Source organism: Ornithodoros turicata, chromosome 6 (genome assembly GCF_037126465.1).
Source record: "Ornithodoros turicata isolate Travis chromosome 6, ASM3712646v1, whole genome shotgun sequence".
Taxonomy (NCBI): Eukaryota; Metazoa; Arthropoda; class Arachnida; order Ixodida; family Argasidae; genus Ornithodoros; species Ornithodoros turicata.
This window is the reverse complement of record NC_088206.1, coordinates 11736587-11755797: the sequence shown is the minus strand read 5'-3', so window position 1 is coordinate 11755797 and position 19211 is coordinate 11736587. Positions and strand designations below refer to the sequence as shown.

Genomic DNA, 19211 nt, shown 5'->3' with positions numbered 1-19211 from the left:
CTTCGGTGTACAATAAATAAAGGTGCACGTGCCTACCCGTAAGCATGGAGGGAGCGTCTTAATAAACAGCTTTTTTTGTTCCGAGTGACAGAAGTCATCAAACCTCCACCTCTTCGAGAGTTGCCGCTGTGGGTTCGCAAACATCATTGCCATGCTCGCTCTCTCATTTTGACATGATATGCATACCAACTATTTACGATGATGAACTATGTGGAACAAACAAGGCATAAGTGTAAAACAGTGCCTTATCATGGTACTCAACTTTCGGGTGTGAACTGGTTGTTCGCCTTTTCTTCATATCAGCCCCAGGTTTGAAGAAATGTCAACGAGCCGGCGAGAGGGTAGTAATACCTAGTAGCACTCGACTTCTTCGTTTCCTACCAGTTGAGAGTTCATAAAAATACCGCATCCCAAATAAGATAAGATCGTCCCCCAAACTCAAATTATGCATACTTTGTTTTTCAAATCCTTTTACTCATGATGCATGCATTTGAAGTCCTTTTCAATGTCTACAGTCCTTTTATACAGCGAATCGAAAGCATGATGTGTGGCACAAAGATACATACACATAGAACAAGGAAATAAGTGTTGCTACAGCATCCAATGTCTGGAACATCCTCGATGATGAAGGTCACAATCAGCTTGACAGCTAATCAACGGCTAACAGATGATGACGATGAACGTGACCAAAGTCCAATGAAATATCATCAAACTTCAAAATCAAATTATCTCATGCTGAGGACTTCCACCACTAAATGTGGCTGGGGACTGATTTGTGCTTCCCCCTGAACTGTAGAATCGCTCTTTATCCAACAACTTGTCATGCTTGTGCTTGTGTTTATGCTTGTGCTTCTTGTTCTTCTTTTTCTTCTTCTTGTCTTTGTGAAGCTTGGAGCTGAGGTCTTCTCCCTCCACCGAAGGCCGCACGAATGATGCTGACGGGTTCAATGCAAGCCCTGCAGGAATGCTCTGCGGGATGTCGGGCGACTGTGAATCTGACTTTCTGAACATGCTCGAGTCGAAGCCAGTAGGCTGATGCATCGACGTTCCTGGAAGAAAACAAAAACTGTGTTCATATTATGTTCCTAGGCAATAAAATCAATGTGCATGGGTTAAGGTGGGGAGAATCTGCTCATAATTACAGCTATCCTCCTTCTTTGCAGTGTTGTGTTCACTGTGCTATTTGTCTTTGGAACATCTAGTAAGAAAGGCAAGGGCATTGTGAAAGCAGGGAATGAAACACAATCTTTAAATGGGCACTGCTCGGACTGCGGACAGACTATCGACAATACCATGCTGGCAACCAGGGATTCCCCCCCTCACACACACACACACACACACACAAAAAAAGATAGGTTTGAGCAATGGTCCGTGTCGTTCTTATTTGTTCGCTGGCCAAGATCAGGCAGTCTTCTTCATGATAGGTACACGTTTTATATGCTGGCATGAGTGTCATTCTCCCCAATTCCCCCCCCCCCCCCCCCCAATGAAACTGCAACACCCCCATAAGATGAAAATCTTGTGTATATCCCTACCAACAACACAGCACAACGAGCGCGGGATAGCACGGATAATCTGGATGTGGTATACTACTTAAACTGCAGTTATCTTCAACTAGAAAGAGTTGGAGATATCCCGTGTCTATGTCGTTCCCAGTCGCAAGCGCAAACAATGTTGTACACCCTTGGATACCCACTCGTATAAGTTATGATTAGGATCCCGACTCTTCACCATTTTTATTTGGCAGGGGTCGGGAAGTGCTTGCTGAAGTTTTCGGTTTCCGCAAAATTTCGGGTCTTCCGGAAAAATACCTTTCGGAGAGCCTCCGAAAAACTCCAGATTTCCCAGATATTGATAACTCACGAAGGCACTCCACAATTTTCGCCAAATGAAAATGCAGAGAAGTAAAAAAAAAAAGCCCTAGTTATAATTGGGACATAATATACCGGCTATCCCGGGAAGAGACTTAGACTGGGAGTCGTCGGAGTAGTTGATGTCGGGAGGCTGCACAGGAGGAGGTGCTGTGACGACGACCGGTCCGGATTCCACGCTGCTCCTCGATGCCTCTCCATGATGCACGACGCCCGCCATGACAGGCTGAGGCAACGGTATTATTGTTTCCTTCAACAGAATAGGGAAAATAAATGCAACAGCCTTGTCTCTGCACTCCATTTCCCCACACAATTCTTTTTTAAGAAAGGTGTTACATAGTTTTACCTTTCCTGGCTCCGAAGTCATATAAGCTATGGGCTGGAACCCCGGCACGCTGCCCACCTCTAGGGGTTGTGTGGACATCTGGGTTGGAGAGTGCTCTTCCTCGACCATGATCTCTTCTTCTCCCATGACTACAACTTCCGTCTGCAACTGTTCGCTCGCGGTCAACGCAGCCTCGGCGAGGAGTTCCACACCCAGCGATGCAGATGAGTGGTGTTCCATCTTGGGCTGCAAGTTTGCCTGCTTTCATGTTATGCAAGTGTAGCTCAATATGCACAATGCTTAGGTAGTAGCATGTACAGTAGAAGGTGCGTGTATTAATTATGGACGGAATTTCATTGGGAGAAAAAGCAGCAGTTCTCGTTCTCCCCTGCATTTAAAGCGTTAGGGAAAACATAGGTTGCACTTTCTTTCTTGCCGTACCAATCACGAATGACGCAACAGATGCCTCCCGTTCCTTTTGTGTTAGTGTCAAAGTAACAGTATTTCTCATTCTGAGAGGAGAAATTTCTGCACCTTTAAGGGCGAGGGAGAAAGTGTGTTTCTGGCGGAGTGACAAAAAAGAAATCTGCCGGTCTTTTTTCCCCTTTTCTGAAAATGGGAATGTCATCAGTGCACCAAAAAGGTATGGATGTCCTCATTGTTCTGAACTTCTATCTTTAATAATTAAAAAGTTCATCCGCCAAAACTGACTAAGACAGCGTTCCTAGTGCGGCCCTGAAGCGGCCGATTCGACCTAGAGTGCTCATTGTAATCAGAGATGAGGGAGTTACTCAACGAAGGGAACACTTTACAAGTGAAGTTATTGTGTAAAAGATGTAAAATAAAAAAAATAAAAAATACGGTTGAGGGCATCTATTTTATTTCCAAAACACTCGTTATCACTCATACCATATTTACTGTGTTTTGCGTGATTCTGTTTGATTGGTATCAAGTCGTGTCATGTATGTCGTCGTTTACACGATGGCCTCTATTGTCCTTTCTAGGGCCTTTGGGGTGTCAATAAATAAAATAAAAATAAACGAGACTTTCGTGCAGTAGGCTGCACTATAGAAGAAGTGCAGTAGCCTACTGCACGAAATTCTTGTTTTGGAAAAAATAGATGCTCTCAACCATATTTTTTTTTAAATTTCTAATCTTTCTTCAGTAACTTGGCATTGACCTTCATACCTTCTACATTAAAAAATGTAACAAACTCACTAACAAAGTTACGTGTTATGAAATGAACTTCCCACGAAGTCCCCAAGTTACTTTGTCAAATGAACCAGTTATGTTCAGGTTACTTGCTATGGAATAGGTTCTCTTTAGTTCTTGAACTCTGCCGCGGACAAAAGTGAATCCACAGCATTCACCCCGCAATAATATGGGAGGGGAGTGAGGTGAGGAGGCATGTGCAATTGGCTTGCACATGGTCGTCACTCACCAGAGAGGGAGGAATCGGCTCACGTTATTTGTACACCGGGGTTGAACAAAAGGAACTTGGAACTTACTCCAAGTTATGAAGATATGTAAAAAAGGAACAAGCTCCTCAACAAGTTACTGGAACTCAAATGTAACGAGTCAAGCTAAAAGTTACGGAAAGAAGGAGTCCGGTCACAGTAACGAGTTACTCCTTACAGGCTACCCTCAACAGCGATTGTAATCGCCATTTATTGCAATATAGAAAAAAAAAAGGGCAGGCATATGCATATTTTATAAATTTCTCTCCATAGTTAACACAAACACCCCGTGTAAAATGGTATACAGAGATGAGGAGAAACCGGCAATGATATACCAACCATGAAAATGTCTGGCATCCCTTGGCTGGGGGGAGGCACATTTAACTTTGCTTTCTTTTCCTTGAGATTGACAACTACAGCCAGCTAAAAAAAAAAGACAATGTTACGAAACGTAAACAAATCCGGACGATGGCTTATATGGCTGCACTGCACAGTGAAGGCTCATTGCATCTACGGAACACTCACATCAGGCACAGGCAGACAAGACGGTCTACCTCTTCCGTACAGCACGTAGTAGAGGTCAACCACAGCGCATCGTATGCACGAGTCATGGGAGAGACCGGAGCTGAAGGAAGGAGGGAAGCTATGAGGGATTTACAGCCATATATCGTAAATACAACGGGACAAACACTTACAGTATTGAGCACTGAAAACCAGAAAGAACCAAGTGCTCCTGTTTCATCCATGTCTACTACCACCGGTGTCTACTACTTGTCCAGGGACTATTTTAGCAAGGTTTAGACTTTTGTGGTAGGATACACGGCAGAATGGGGTCTGTCAAGTTGAGCCTTTTACTCTCAGGGTACATACGAATGTATGATTCGTATCAGGGACAATTGTGGGCATAAGTGCGTGGAGAGCAGTGGCAGATTCAGAGGAGGAGGGAGGGAGATCTCCCCCCCTCCTCGTCCCAAGTCATCAGGTTACACCACCACCTACTAGATTATAACAACCACGTCATAATCGACAACCCCTATAAGGAGCACGAACCGCTAGGGGCGCCACTCATCGGCCCGCAAGATCTACATCATGATTGGACAATGGAAATTTGAATTTTGAACGCACAGTAGCAGACGCACGACTACCGTAGCAGACGACAGCAACAGCTCCTATGAAGATGCATAGAGTGATGACGGTAATCAACTTAAGGATGAAACATCTTCCGCGGGACATCCACCGCTTGTACAAAAATACTAAGGTAAGTTGAAGTACAAAGTATTGTAGAAGTTGAGGAAGCAATAACAGGGCCGATGAGTGGCGCCACTGCTAGCTTCCAAACGCGGCGCTGGGAAGGGGGTGCCTATGACACGGCCATTATAATCTAGTAGTAGGTCGTGGGTTAAACATTACATTAGGTTTCCTCTCCCCCTCAAACCTGCTTCGACAAGGAAACCGCTCTCTCCAAAGTGAGGGGCTGATTCTGCCTCTGGTGGAGAGCATCAGGTTCCAACTTTCCGAGAATTTATTCAGCTGGGTATCCCGCCACGAGGGTCCAGGCTATTCGCTGCGAGATCGACCTATAGGGGGCGACACCGTCACCATTCTAGTGTGGATAACACGTGGGCCGATGTTCGGATTTGATGGTTCTTTTTCGTAATTCTTGTGTATATTCACCGGAAGATGACTTGTGCCGCGATGGTACGATACTATTCGGTTCCCCCTATGGCACTGAACGTGGAATAAACGTGTAAAAGCAGACGATGCGTCCACACTGCAATAGTTCTCTGTTCTCCGCAGCGCAGCGACACCGTTCGATCTCGGAGCGAACCGCTAGGGTAGTTGCTTCCTCCTCTCTTGAAGTTATTTTTCGCTCCCCATACAAGATTTCAGAAATGGTTCCCGCAGTAAACCGCCCTCCAAAGACACTGAAATGCAAAGTGTTTCTTGCACAAAGTAGTTTACTCCATCGCTTCTGCATGCAGGAAGTAGGTAGTATACAGGTAAAACACTCTGCAGTGTCTCAACGTTCGCCTTCATCAGCGTAAAGACAGTGTCGGGTCTCTCTCAGATGATAGGCCCGAGTCCCTAAAAGCACACCAGTTTGCTATGCCCAGGTGGAAGCATTCGGACATAGAGCACATACCATTTGCATGTGGTTTCAGGAACATAACTGGGCATTTTGTGTGCTCAAATGGCTTCAATAAACCATAAATTATAACCATATCAAGCACTACTGGGACAAGAGCATCCTGTTTGCTCCTTGAATGCCAGGAGAATCAAACCCATGGGATCTTCGGAATGCTGTTGCATCAATGTGGTACAACACTGCACTTCAGACATTTTGCCGAAGTTATGCCCTGTTGTATCCAGGTGGCTTTCACCGAGGCTGGTAGCCCCACAAAGCGTCATACCCCTGTTGTTAGGGCAGCTTTCAATGATCATTGAAAACAACGGCCATTGGACATGCGCGTAGCGCCACCTAGCGTATGACGTGACAACTGCATTTTTGTCATATGGTTGCGCTATAACTGAATCCTGAGATTAACTGCCCGACTGCCTTTACTACACAATGTATGAACTTAGCGGACTTGTCACTAGCATCAGCTAAGGGACCACACAGTCTTTGGCAATTGTCAATTGTAATATTATGAAATTATAAGGTAAGAAAGAAAGAAATAGCTTCTCAAACAGCATTCGATTCAATGCTCTCTGGCAGGTTGACACATTACGCTCTAGATGGCGCTACACACATGTTCAGTGTCCGTTGGTTTCGACGATCATTTAAGACTGCCTGCGTGAATGGGGCAACAGACGCACGAGTTCAATATACTTAGGCATTAGAGGCTTTGTGTCTGTTTGTCTGTGCAGCTGGCACGCAGACAAACAGCTCCAGCTCAGTTTGGTTTTTTTTTTTTTAATTCCACGTTAGCACCATGAAGCAACTGTGGCTATGAGTGACATACAGACATGGACAGATGGAGAGAGGACAGCGGGAAGGAGTGTGGGACAGGGGGGTTAGTATGCGTCCTGGGCCAACTTCAGGGAGAACTATGACGACACTCATCTGGAAAGTCTGCCGGACCCAGGGAAAACCTCAAACAGAACAGCCGGTGCGGGGAACTGCGTCACCTCCCAGTCTCGGAAAGTGATTATTCTAATAACTATACCACGGGAGATGGTGCACTTGGTTAATGTCCACCGAGTTAGGTAGGGGTGCAGGACATTTAATCAGTGACAAAGAATCATCATGACCCCTATTTTGATGAGGAATGTATCTGTTGCTTCAGGCAGGACTAAAAAATAACTCCCGAAGAGCAGATGTCATCCCAACTCTGCATTTAGCATTCTTAAAGTAGCACAGAAGTCATTTTTAACACCCTGTTTTCTGTTTATAAAACTGTTAAGTAGGCCAGTGAAATGCACCATGAGAAGTAATTCACCCCACAAAGCCATAATTAACGCAGAAAATGAATTTAAAATACGCCGCAAAACGCAGTACCAGCCTGTGACCTTGCGCTGATGCTACACCATCTGCGCTCGCTGATTGGTTCAGAGTATTGTCTGCTAATCAGCTGTTCAGGGCTCTGAAGAAGCATTGCCCATAGGGAAACTCCCGTGGGAAAATGAAATCCTCCATGCCCACGGTCACCCTTTCAATTCCTAATTCCCCCCAAGGGAACAGGTTTACCGACTACAAAAGAAGAAAGTCCCCACACACAAAAACAAAAAGACAGGCGCTGACCTCAACTGACCTCGCAGACGCTATGCCGTCATAGGTCGTCCTTCTCCTCCTTGTTACACCCAGGGGGGGCGAGTCGAGAGTGAAAGATCGCGGCTGTGTTTGTGCACGTTTTTTTTTTTTCTGGGAAAAAACTGCATGCATCGAAAGCTTTTGTGCTGTTCGGCAAATTGACTTTCATCAGATGTCTTAAACAGAAAATATTTTGGATGGCCCTCTGTACTCCTTTAAATGTAGAGGTGCAATGACACCTGGGAACTTAAATGCTTGGTTTGTCTGAAAGGTAGTTGCAAAGTAACATTGGAGAAGAGGAAGTGGAGGAAGGATAGGGGAGTAGATGAAGAGATTAAAAGGTTCTAACGAAGAACGTGTGGAACGTGCCTGACCTCCATATATTTAGAACACTACACTTGTAACTGTGACAAGTTACTGCAGTTATACTCTGGAAAATGAGTTGAACCGGAATACTGCTCGGTCCCACCTTATAGATTGTAAAAAATGAAAAAGAAAGTTTTTATACCCCAAAAAGCCAAACTAATGGCCATAATAAATCTTATCGAGACTGCGACAAAAAGCACAGAAAAGCCGCATAGCAAAAGTGACAAGCACTGTGGTCAACAGTGGACAAACACGTGCGAAAAAGAAACCAGCGTCTACCACCCATTGTTGCGAGACTTGTAGCTTCTCCTGCCAATGATTGGTTCCACTAGGGCCGTTCACCGGGGCCGACTTAACCGCACCTACTTTATTTACTTTTTTTGTACTGCTATATCTACTATATGTTCTCAATGTAACCTTCCCACGATCATAAAAATCTGAAATATAAATGGCACAAACACAGAGCTCCATTCATCAGGCAAGAAGACAGATATTAAGCAGAAAGCCTAATCACCATGCTACATCAAGCCATGACACCTACTTCATCAGTTTCCACAGTCGCTCCACTAGTTCCTCAGTATTGAATATGCTATCATCTTTCCTCTTGAACGGGGGATTGTCAGTCAGCATTCGCAACAGGGAGACCCTGAAAACGCGCAAATTATTTTAGCTTAGGCTCGTGGCTTTTGTGTAGCACGGCAAGCTCACCTTACTCGCGGGATAGGATCATTCTCAATGATGTCCAGCAGGAAGTTCAGGTCATCGGCGTTGCCATCAACTGGACAGAATTACGAGCTACGTCAATTCATGCCGAGAGTTATTTAATATGCATAAACTTTTTACTATCAATCTGTATATTTTCAACCGAGGGAAGAACAAGGAATTTTACAGCAGCACCATACCTGTCGTGTAATCCACTAGTGCTTCCAGAGCTGCTAACCTCACATCAATGAACTGACCATATTGTGCATAGTCCCTGAACAGGGCTGAGATGTTAGGAAGGTGCCCCATTTTCTGGAGCTTACGGATTGCTCTCAGGCATCTAAAAAACAGAGAAGCATTACACTCACAGGACACGTCTGTACATGATACATAGATGCAGATGCCGATGAGGCTGTTTATTTTGCAGGCTTTTAGTCAATTAATCTACAGCAGAGCCGTTGCAATGCAAGTATAGTTATTGAACACTTCGGGCTATGTAATTGCCTGACTTACCCAACCGTAACCGTGAACTTGTAGCAAGGCAACAGCTTTTCCAAGTTGAGGCACCGTGTGATTTCTTCCAAGATAAGCTTGGTGTCAGCTGACAGCGAGTCTGATGTTATGGGTTGTCTATTTTAGAGCAATAATGAATATCCTTCATCTCTTTTATGAGGACAGCAAATGCGGCATAAATGCTACTCCGGCTTACCCTGTCTGTGCAACGACAGAAACCACAGGAGTGACAGTTTCACCGAGTGCTTCAACGAGAGCCGTCCTGTAGTAGTTGTCAGAGAACTGAAACAGCGTGAAAACTTTGTAGCTTTTCTGTGCGGAACACATTTTTAAAAGATATCTGAGGAATGAATATAGTAGACTTACTTTGTTTTTGCTGTTCTCATTATATTTGAACAAGTCCAGCAGGAACTTCATAACTTCGGGTGGACATATGCCGTGGATGGTCCGCAATCCAGCCATGGCAACGGGAATCGTCTTCAGAAATCCATGCAATGGGATGAGCCACATGACTCACTTATTTTCATGATAGGAACGAGGAGTCCACTCACTTTCTGCAGAAAATAATGCTGGAAATTCGAGAAGTTATTTTGTCGAATGATGTGTGGGCAGGAGTGAGAACCAAACATTTTCTTGAAAATTGTCATCATCGCTGGTGGTCCAGCCCATGTCGACACCATGTTGTTGGCAACCTAGAATGCCAACAAAGGGAAAAAAAAATACAAGGCAGTGTTGGGGACACATCCACTATGTAGAGTACATCAGTGTCAATTTGTGTGTGCAGACATTGACGCCCCGCATTTCATAGCTTTGCAATGCTCTCTTCAGCGCGGAGCTTGCTTGGCACTGCCCAATGGTTCATCTGTCAGTTTGTGTTCTGTCTTCCAACATCCCACCAATGGATGGATATAGTGGTTAAGCCAGTGCAACCAGCTGCTCTATGACGCTTCGTGTGTGTTAGCACTCAGACCAACTCCCCAGTACCTTCTCGATGCTGAAGGGTCGATGGTGTATTTTATCGAGGACTTTTGAAGTTAGGTTGAAGCTATTGTCACTTTTCCAATTTTGCACTGCGTTACAGTCATTAGTTCACTGATTTTTTTTTTTTTTTCAGTCTAGAATTGTAGAACATTATTATGAACCACTTTTGCGGTGAAACATGCATGTAGCCTCTCTGCTTGCCAAGTTATTACTTCCGCAGTAATGATGAATGATGTCACGTTTGCTGTCACACTTACATGTGCCGTCACAGCTGCCTCAAGGTCAAGGTTGCAATAAGTCGCAGACATCTATTGTCTATCATTAGAGCCTGAAGTCTTAGGGCTTAACCAGATTCTTCCCCAAATATGCACTCCCGAATTGAAGGCCCCTCTTCAGGGCGAGACCCGATTTTTACCCATCAAACTGCCCTCACTGGAATGTCTGTAGGAATGCACTAACTTACTTGTGTGGAGGCAGATGCAGTCACACCACTGCTTGTACCAAACCACTATAGTTAATGTAAGTAACTGAGCCAGATTTCTCCCCGCATTTAGAATACCGGAAATTTTTTCACCCGAACTTGCACGAATTTAGTGCACATGTTTTAGTGCACCTGTAGCGATACCCTCTGAAATCCGTCCCAATTTAGTCACGCTCGATTTTCTGCAACAGCCCCCATACGAGCTGCAGACGAAGACATACTCTACATCAAAACTACGTGTCTCCCACGCCACTGCTTATAAATAGATTCCGCAGCACAAATAATAATCACCTTTCGCAAGCAGAACGTAGCTGCACACCGAACCCTGTAGAAGCAGTGCTCATTCTCTATCGTGTCTGTAAGTGCAAGCCTGGTTGCCGGAGTAGGGAACCTCTCCAAAGCCTCAATTGCCTGAAAATGGAACGTGCAAAGAAGAAAATAAACGCACAGCCTTACAGGTGCAGGAAGTGAGCAGCAAACGCCAAAAAGTCCCACACCTCCATTTGTGAAGTCACGTCACGTTCGTAGCGGAGTTGGTACTGCCACTGGTAGTCAGGTTGTTCAAAAACGACTTGTCGCAGCAGTCGCATGTCAGGGTCAACTCTGATCCACAGCACTGGGGAGTCAGCGCTAGAGAGCGGATCATAGAAAGAAAAAAAAAAAGTGCTATCAGCCAACTTATCGGACGTAACGTACAGCCAAAAAAAATGTTTGTGCTACTTGTCATTAAGTTATTCACTGCATCTGTTTCTTCACCAGCCACTGCTATTATAACAGTAGTCATACAGGAAAGCATGCAGTGTCTGCAGATGCAATGGGACAGCCTCGAACAGTGTCAGTGCAGGGCTGGCAGCTCAGATGGCAGATGACAGCAGGAACCACACTCCATGTTTCGCACAAATCACATTTCATATTTTTAAGAAAATATGTGTAAAGGCTACTTTTTACAGACTGGTTTATTATCCTTCACGCTTACTAACAAATTCCTCGGAAAAACCACAAACTTATTATAATCAATATCGTGTCACTAATGAATTTGACACATACTCCATAGCGCTTAAATCCATGTCCACTTCTTCCCCGGTACAGAGTGGAATCTTTTTTTTCTTGTTCCTGAAATTAAATGCGAGGTGAAAAAAATAAAGAGAGAACAAAGCTTTGGTAATGAGACACAATTATAATTTACCGCACATACTCACCTTCTACTTTTAGAGTGGCAAGTAATGTCATGTTTTGTAGCATTCTCCTCAATCTGCAGATGATGTTCGAATGTTCCATCGAGTTCTTGAATGGTGACCGTTAGTGGACCCTGAACAGCAACAACAACAATAAAATCAAATAAAATCTAAAAGCTGTAGGACGACTGCTAACAGAAGTTCAAGTGAAATGTCATGCAACACACCGTATACACTTCCAGAAACTACTTACAACGTAGCATTTTATTCCTGTTGCCTGTGTCTCCGTCTGTTTAATTTCCAGTTCAACCGTGTTCCTCTTTCGATTGAACACAAATGTTCCGTGAAACTTTGAGTGACCGCCCTGTCTCCTGTACATGCCTCGGTTAAGTACATAACAAGCCACTCAAAAGAGAGTACTGTAGTGAAGCATAGTCACGAATGGGTTAATAAAATATAGAAACCACACGCATGCTATGCACAGTGCTACACATAAAGGATACACCCACTGTTCGAGGAAAATTTTTATGTCCTTGCCAGTCACAATGAAAATGGCTTTCTGAAACTGAACAGCACAAAGGAAAATTGCGCAAAAAGTATTTTAAAGTACAGTTGAGACTGCTATTATAATGGGTAATTGATATAATGGGTATTTGGTAACAGAAACAAAGGAGAATATTGACTCACACTACTGGTTGAAAGCAGCATGTTGTGCCACATGTTCATTGTCACCTTCTGCTGAGCGGCAGAGCTTGCCAACGACAAGAGCTTGTTGAAGACCTGTCAGCATATTACAGTTTTCGTATCGACAGTTGCACATAAAAAATTACTTGGAAACTGAAGGTTAACAGGCACCTGTGTACCTGCAACAGTAGCTCTCTGCCAATACGATCTTCCAACATGCGAATCACGAGATGTGCCTTGGTGCTGATCATCTCCGTGTAACGTGGTGATGATGTGTGCAAATTATCCAGAGGAAAGTGGAAGGGACTGCTGTCTAGGCCACTTGGGTCAAGCAGAATGCCTCCAAATTCTTGCTCATAGGCGATCACCCTTTTCATGTCCTGCAACACAGCCATTGCTACTGGAGAATTATTGCGATAAGCAAGACGGGTGACACAGTTAATTACGACAAAGACACACTGAAAGTGACGTTTGGCTTTTCTAAGGCGTGACCACCGTGAGTGATAGCGCACTGTACGAAACTACGAGCTAGTTAACTCCCATAATTAATTAGCGTCATGATTGCTGTGAGACAAAGTTAAATAGTGCTTCAATTAATGAGAGCAAAAGAATCTGGAAGGAATGCTCGCTTATTACAGTCCCCCGGTATGATTATATCAACTGCAGGCGTCAAAATAAAACTGAGAAATCCACAAGCGTGATTCGTCTTGGAAATCCTGATCTCCTTGTCCTTGTGATTCGTACTGGGTACTTTTGACACTTTTCTGGAAGCATGCATTTCCTTTTGCCTTTAGACCCAGTAAACAGGCATTTAAGAATCTTTCTTCAATAGCGGGCACGAAGCAGGGCACAGGCTGGTTCTCCCGGTTCTCCAGTGGGTTCCAGCCATCCATTGTGGTGTCGTGGGGAACGAACGGGCTGACGGCGCCACAGAAGCAGCGCTCTCATCCCTGAGATGGACGAGTATTGCACTGCTGAGAGGAGACCGTCGTTTCATTCTTCGACGTCTAGTTGCACCCCTGGCTTCCCACCAACAGACAAGTGACATTCTTCCCCCCCACTCGCTATGCTTACGTGAGGTGATTCAACGCTCGCATTCTGGATGCCACGAAACACGTCTCATTAAGACGCTGATGTGGCCTTTACAGCTCAGCGGCGTTACCGCCCGAGACATGTTGACTCTCCCATATGCTGTCACTGCGGTGATCTGGAAGATCTAGAGCTCATCCGTATCCATTGCTCGCACTTTATCAAAACTGCTTGGTCCATGACTAAATCCAGCTCACCAATGCACTCAAAGCCTTCAAAGCACTTCTGACCTTTTTCGTGAGGTCACGGTAAGGACTTCGGTCCTCACTCTGAGGCGACTTTGCAGCATTTCACCACATTACCACCAGCAATGGGGTAGAATATCTCCCATGGCAATGTAACTCCCCAATCATAATCGCAAAATAAAGTTGCTGTTGTTGCTCAATGGCTTCTTCCTGAGCTGTCTAAAAAAACATATCCTCATCACCATATCACAAACCGTTAATCTCTACAGTTCACACTGGGATTTTACTGCATAGATGTTCCTCCCTTTTGCACTTCAATGGCAAAGGTTTTGTGCCCTCTGTGGCAGGAAGAGGGAAGTCAAATTCTTTGGTTTATACAGTGTCACCCTCGAGTATGAGCTACTACTGCAGCTGGCTCTGCTATTTTAAGCCGGGAGCATTCACGATCTACTTTGGAGCACATGAACCAGGTACAGTGCAGCGGTGAGCTGCATAGGCACCGACTGCGGGGGGGGCTTGGGGGCCTGAGCCCCCCGGAACTTTCCCAGGGGGGGGCCAGGCCCCCTCCTGGGGTCTGCCCAGCTGACACTCGAGATGAAAGTTTCAAGGGATATCATAAGAATCGCGTGTTTCATGCGAGGGACCATGAAGATCCTGTAACAATTTGCCTCACAACGCTGCAACATGGAATTCCAGACACCCTGCCCGACCTCTGTGCATGAAGGGGGGGGGGGGGGGGGGGGGGACGTTGTGCCCGTGCCCCCTCCGACAGATCGAAAACTCTCCGCCTATGGTGAGTTGTGCTGCATGTTTCGTAACTACGCGATCTCTTCCCATCATGCTTGTTTGTAGTGCTGTGCAAGGCTGTGACTTGCTGAATCACAGGTAGTTGTCCCACAGCACAGCTTCATCTCTGTCACATCGAAGCCGCACATCTCAGACCGAGACGAGGGGAACAGGAGTGGTAGGTGAGGGGAGTGTAGGTCAGGAATGTTAGAATGCAAAAATGGGGCAAGAAAGTTTGAAGATTACATTCATGTGACAGAAGTCTGACAGATATCACGTTTTCGATAATTACGAAACAAAGCGAAATAATTATGCGCAGGTTTCTGCAGCTCTGGCTCCTTATCTTTGCTCACAAGGTTACTAACTGTGATTGCTGAAACCATTTAATGTTTTTTTTTAAACCTCACCTGTTGAACCCAGTACCTGTACTCGTTGTTGCCAAATGCCTTTTTGTTGTACTGGCCAGCTAAGTAAGCAGAAATTCCTTTTGGCAGCCACGTATCAGCCCTTGAACACGTAAAAAAAACCTTGATGACGTCCTCGTACAAAGTTGAATCATCACAAAATCACGACTTTTCCCAAAAATAACTTGTAACTAGCGTAAACGCTCACCAGGTGTGCATTGAAATGAAACAGCCGAAAAATTGCTCGGCTACTGCCCTTGCCATGAGCTTTCGAGACGTGTAAGCTTCGTCAATGATGTGCTTGGAATGCAACAAATTTATGCTGCAATATATCAAAGGTGGTTACAACACAGTTTGACAGGAAGGATCCTCGCCTGTCTCACCTGAGAATCGTCATAGTCGCATAGGGATCCACTGGGACGTAGGCTTCAGCTACAAAGACCTGCTTGTAGCAAGAGTATGGATAACGACTGGATAACAGCTCTTCGTAGAATTCAAATGCCTTCGAGAGCAAAAAGACGAAAGGGATTAACTTTATCCACGATATTACGCGGCATATAGAAAATGGAAATGAGCATATTGCAACAAAGATAATTAGGACTGTAAAAAAAAAAAAAAAAGACATCCTAAAATGTTCTAAAGAAAAGTGTTACGAATTATGAAATGGAAGACACTGCTCAATATCTTGAATTAGTCTAAGGAACCTTTTCATTCTTTGAATTCAACCTCTGTAGTGTGCTAGACAACAATCATATTTACACCCAAATTCTAACTAATATACAGGGTGTCCCACCGAAAAAGGACCAGGGGCTAAAAAAAAAAACGGAGTGCTGGACACAAATGGAACCAACTGTACGTGTTTGGCAGTTGTGTGGTCTATCCAAAAATATTTTTTTCATCGCCCCTTGTTAATTAATTAGCGGTAATTAATTTTCTAACTTTTTCATTATAAAAGCTATGAAGTTGTTCCAATGAGAGCATCTGATCTCTTCGGTCGCCTGATACCAAAGCCGTTTTCAGAACAAAAATCTGTTCGATAGATCGTCCGCAAAAAAATCGTGAAGGGACACCATTTTTTTCTTTATTTTGTTCGTTGCGCATCTTTGAAGACGCGTTTTTCCTTCACCCCCAGTGTGAGAGAGTGAGAGAGCACAGTGCCGTCTCATGCGTCGTAGATGAGCTCCAGACTTGTGGAAACAAAACAAAAACAAATGTATCAGGTGACTCTATCGCAACTGCCCTTATCTTGGGTTGCATTTTCTGTTTTCTTTTAATCCCGGACGCGAGAGGCGATAGTGCGCTCTTTCATTGTCTCGTTTTGGGGGTGAAGGAAAGACGCGGCTCTAGAGATGCGCAATGAACAAAATAAAGAAAAAAATGGTGTTTCTTCACAAATTCTTGCAGACGATCTATCGAACGGATTTTTGTTCTGAAAACGGCTTTGGCATCAGGCGACCGAAGAGATCAGATGTTCTCATTGGAACAACTTCGTAGCTTTTATAATTAAAAAGTTAGAAAATTAATTACCGCTAATTAATTAACAAGGGGCGATGAAAAAAATATTTTTGGATAGACCACGCAACTGCCAAATATGTACAGTTGGTTCCATTTGTGTCCAGCACTCCGTTTTTTACTTTAGCCCCTGGTCCTTTTTCGGTGGGGCATCCTGTATACCAAACAGCATTTTCAAGCATATCTTTAAGAATTCCTAGCGCTTTACCAGCTAGGAGAGACACTTACTTCGTGAAGAAAATTGGTGCATTGCTTGAGCAGTGGTAGAAGGTGTGGAAGGCAGAAGTGGGTAACTTCATGCATTTGAGGGTCCACAAATACCTCAAATGGTCTGTAATAAAGATGATTTTTTCTTTTTTTGGCCTTAAAAGGGTGTTATAAATGCAGAACAGGCTAATGATCAGAGCACAAGCAGAAGACCATACATGACACGCACTTTCAACAGATACTGCTTCACAGACAGAAGTCTTAAAGACTTCTGTCTGTGAAGCAGCCTGCAAAAATTCCTTTCCCTTGTCAGAAAGGGTCAATACAGGGATTGCTGACAGGCAGCCCCTCTCCCATCCATTATGTATCAAGGACACTTGTCATATCTTGCTTTTCCTATCACTGCTAAACCTTCCTTTAATTTTTGTGTCCTGAGAAACTAACTATACCTTCTTTTTAGGGTACAAAGATTGGGGGAAAGTTTAGGAATTTATTTATCTATTTACTCTGCAAACCAACAGCCACTGGCCTACGTTGTGGTGAAACAACATCAATTTAAAGTACACCATAAAAAACAAAACACTGAAAGAAAGGAAAAAAAACGTTATAAGCTCCGACTGAAGTTGACAGTCAATAAGTCAACTGTGTTGCTTAAGCGCAGTACACTTTAACACCCTCAAGGAGAAAAGATGTTACCGTCGCTCACAGAATACCTATTGTAGGTGATTGGCTACGTAATTATGTGTAATTACAACGTAATTAACGTGTAATTATGTGATAACGGATTTGACTTATTTTCGATTTTTGGATAGAATGTTAGGGAAAAGGATATTTGGGAAGCTGGCCTCAGCAACCTGTCGATCGGCGCTTTCTGATGGAGGAAGGGATTTTTTTACATAATTTTCAGACTTCCGTTTGTGAAGAAATATGTGACCAAATTCGGATGAGGCGAGCAAGCTGGTGTATATTTGACAAAGGCATTATTTCGTTGAGTTACATGTGTTGATAGTGCACTTCGTGAATGTATAGTCTTCTGCATGAGTTTTTTGGAACTTTTAGCACAATGACTGAACACCAAAAGGCCCAGTTTGATACTGCTCAATTGGTTCTTAATGTAAAGCATCTTGTTGCCTACTGACCCTACAGCTAACGCTATGTTCGGTGCTGAAGTCGGCGTAGCAAGGTGGTAGTGAAACGTTTTTTTCCGCATGTCGGACGTGTACACTGTTTCCACAAGATCTCCACATGAGACTGCGATCATTGTAGAGTCCACCGTGAACTCCATTTTCCAGGTGCAGGGATCCGCATATGAGTCGATGCAAGGGAACCATAACCTAGAAGCACAAAATCTTATTGTGGCTTTCTCATTTCATGTTGGAACTCTGGCAAAAGTTATTTGTGTGCACACGTTTCTGTACCTCGATGAGTTTTCGTATCCGTACGTAAATATGTGAGCCCCTCGCTGAAATTAGACGTTTGAACAAAGAGGTTGTCAATAACACATTTATTACCATTTTGTTTGCGTTTCAAAATAAAGAGACTTTACCTCGGCAAGGGATCCTTCACAATCTGGAACCACAAAATGAATTCCTCCCTGCGGCCGCTCCAAAGAGAATTCGACACTGACGCGGAGGAGCTTGCCCTCTGTGCATTTAGATATTCGCAACAATAACGCTTCAACTCCATTGTGTTTCCAAACAGATACCTTGTACTAAGTGTGAAGCTTCGACAGGTATCTTAATTGACAGCTCGCCACAGCCAAGACCTGGATTTACAGATGCGACAGCAGCTGAATGAGAGGCTGAGAAGTGATCGAGGTTTCGCCTGCAAAGTGAGATAAAACCCTGCAGACTTCGCAGCGCACAAATATCTATCGAAGCTCGAGGGGGAGAAAAATATGATGGAACATACTGTTTGACTTCACCCTGGCATATTTCCAGGGTTGGATCATTGTACTGGTACGGTGCTTCTATTTGATCATTAATCCTCACCCGGTAGACACGTAAAATGTTGTTAAGGACATCTACTCACCAGACAACATCTGCGAGCTAAACAGACGTTCATCGTATAAAATCGAAATTAAACATCTTCCTGTGAAAAGGATATGACACTGCTTGCAGTTGATACGAATCCAGCGAACGTCGGTTCTCGTAGGGATCAATGTCAGCTCTACGAACCCCTACAAGAAAACCAGAACTATCAGTAAGAGTTGTGTACATGTTATATGTAAAGGAAACTTACTATAAGCGACTGCCGTTGAAAGTTGATGCTTGTGATACACAGCACCTGATGGGACGTGTAACAAAGAAGCAGTTATACTGAGCTTGCGGGCATACTTTCCATGTGTATGCGGTTGACAAACAGATCACAACTGCTGCAGCAGAGTCAGTGAGACCGGCTAATGAAACATTCATTTAATAATTTATACAGAAAGGTTACTTATAATTTGTACGGCCGCTGGATCTCGTGTGGTTTTCCTGGCTTTTTCATTTTCACCATCTGGGTTGTGGTGGAGGGCTTCATGTGTAACAAGAACTTAAAATGCTGTAAGAGTACAGCAACAGCTCCCCAACCAGCACCATGTTGGTTTTGTCATGGGTTTTGTGAAGGGAGCGCAGTCAGCGCCATTAGCGGATTCCAGTTTTTACGAAGTTTGTACTATTTTTTGCAAAACATGTATTGAAGTTGATAGAATAAACGGCTTATAAGATTCTAGAAACGT

The 19211-nt window shown here is 44.1% G+C and overlaps 1 protein-coding gene across 2 annotated transcripts; it reads right to left on the bottom strand.

The window, feature by feature from the left end:
- Positions 1-510: 510 nt before the first annotated feature.
- Positions 511-19097, bottom strand: LOC135399083 (transcription initiation factor TFIID subunit 2-like). Of its 2 annotated transcripts, none has more exons than XM_064630773.1 (32): positions 18933-19097; positions 18731-18785; positions 18597-18668; positions 18401-18492; positions 18195-18313; positions 18036-18133; positions 17908-17951; positions 17629-17823; positions 16511-16613; positions 15154-15272; positions 14979-15092; positions 14774-14873; positions 12486-12686; positions 12310-12402; positions 12126-12187; positions 11876-11993; positions 11647-11756; positions 11495-11560; positions 10945-11077; positions 10739-10858; positions 9537-9677; positions 9352-9462; positions 9182-9267; positions 8986-9102; positions 8673-8812; positions 8479-8548; positions 8312-8416; positions 4179-4278; positions 3993-4076; positions 2218-2454; positions 1947-2121; positions 511-1049 (listed from the first exon to the last, which is right to left on the bottom strand). In XM_064630773.1, exons 1-32 carry the CDS (start codon positions 19010-19012, stop codon positions 721-723), a joined length of 3789 nt encoding a protein of 1262 aa, XP_064486843.1. In that variant the 5' UTR covers positions 19013-19097; the 3' UTR covers positions 511-720. The 2 variants fall into 2 exon arrangements, with proteins under 2 accessions (XP_064486843.1, XP_064486844.1); XM_064630774.1 differs by having other exon boundaries at positions 2218-2442.
- Between the last annotated feature and the right edge of the window lie 114 nt (positions 19098-19211).

Coding starts and splice junctions, on each gene's coding strand:
- LOC135399083 (XM_064630773.1), bottom strand. CDS start 19,012: ATGAAGCCCTCCACCACAACCCAGATGGTGAAAATGAAAAAGCCAGGA. Junction 12,188..12,309: donor TGCTGCTTTCAACCAGTAGT/GTGAGTCAATAT, acceptor TGTGCTGTTCAG/TTTCAGAAAGCCATTTTCAT. Junction 2,122..2,217: donor TGACTTCGGAGCCAGGAAAG/GTAAAACTATGT, acceptor ATTCTGTTGAAG/GAAACAATAATACCGTTGCC.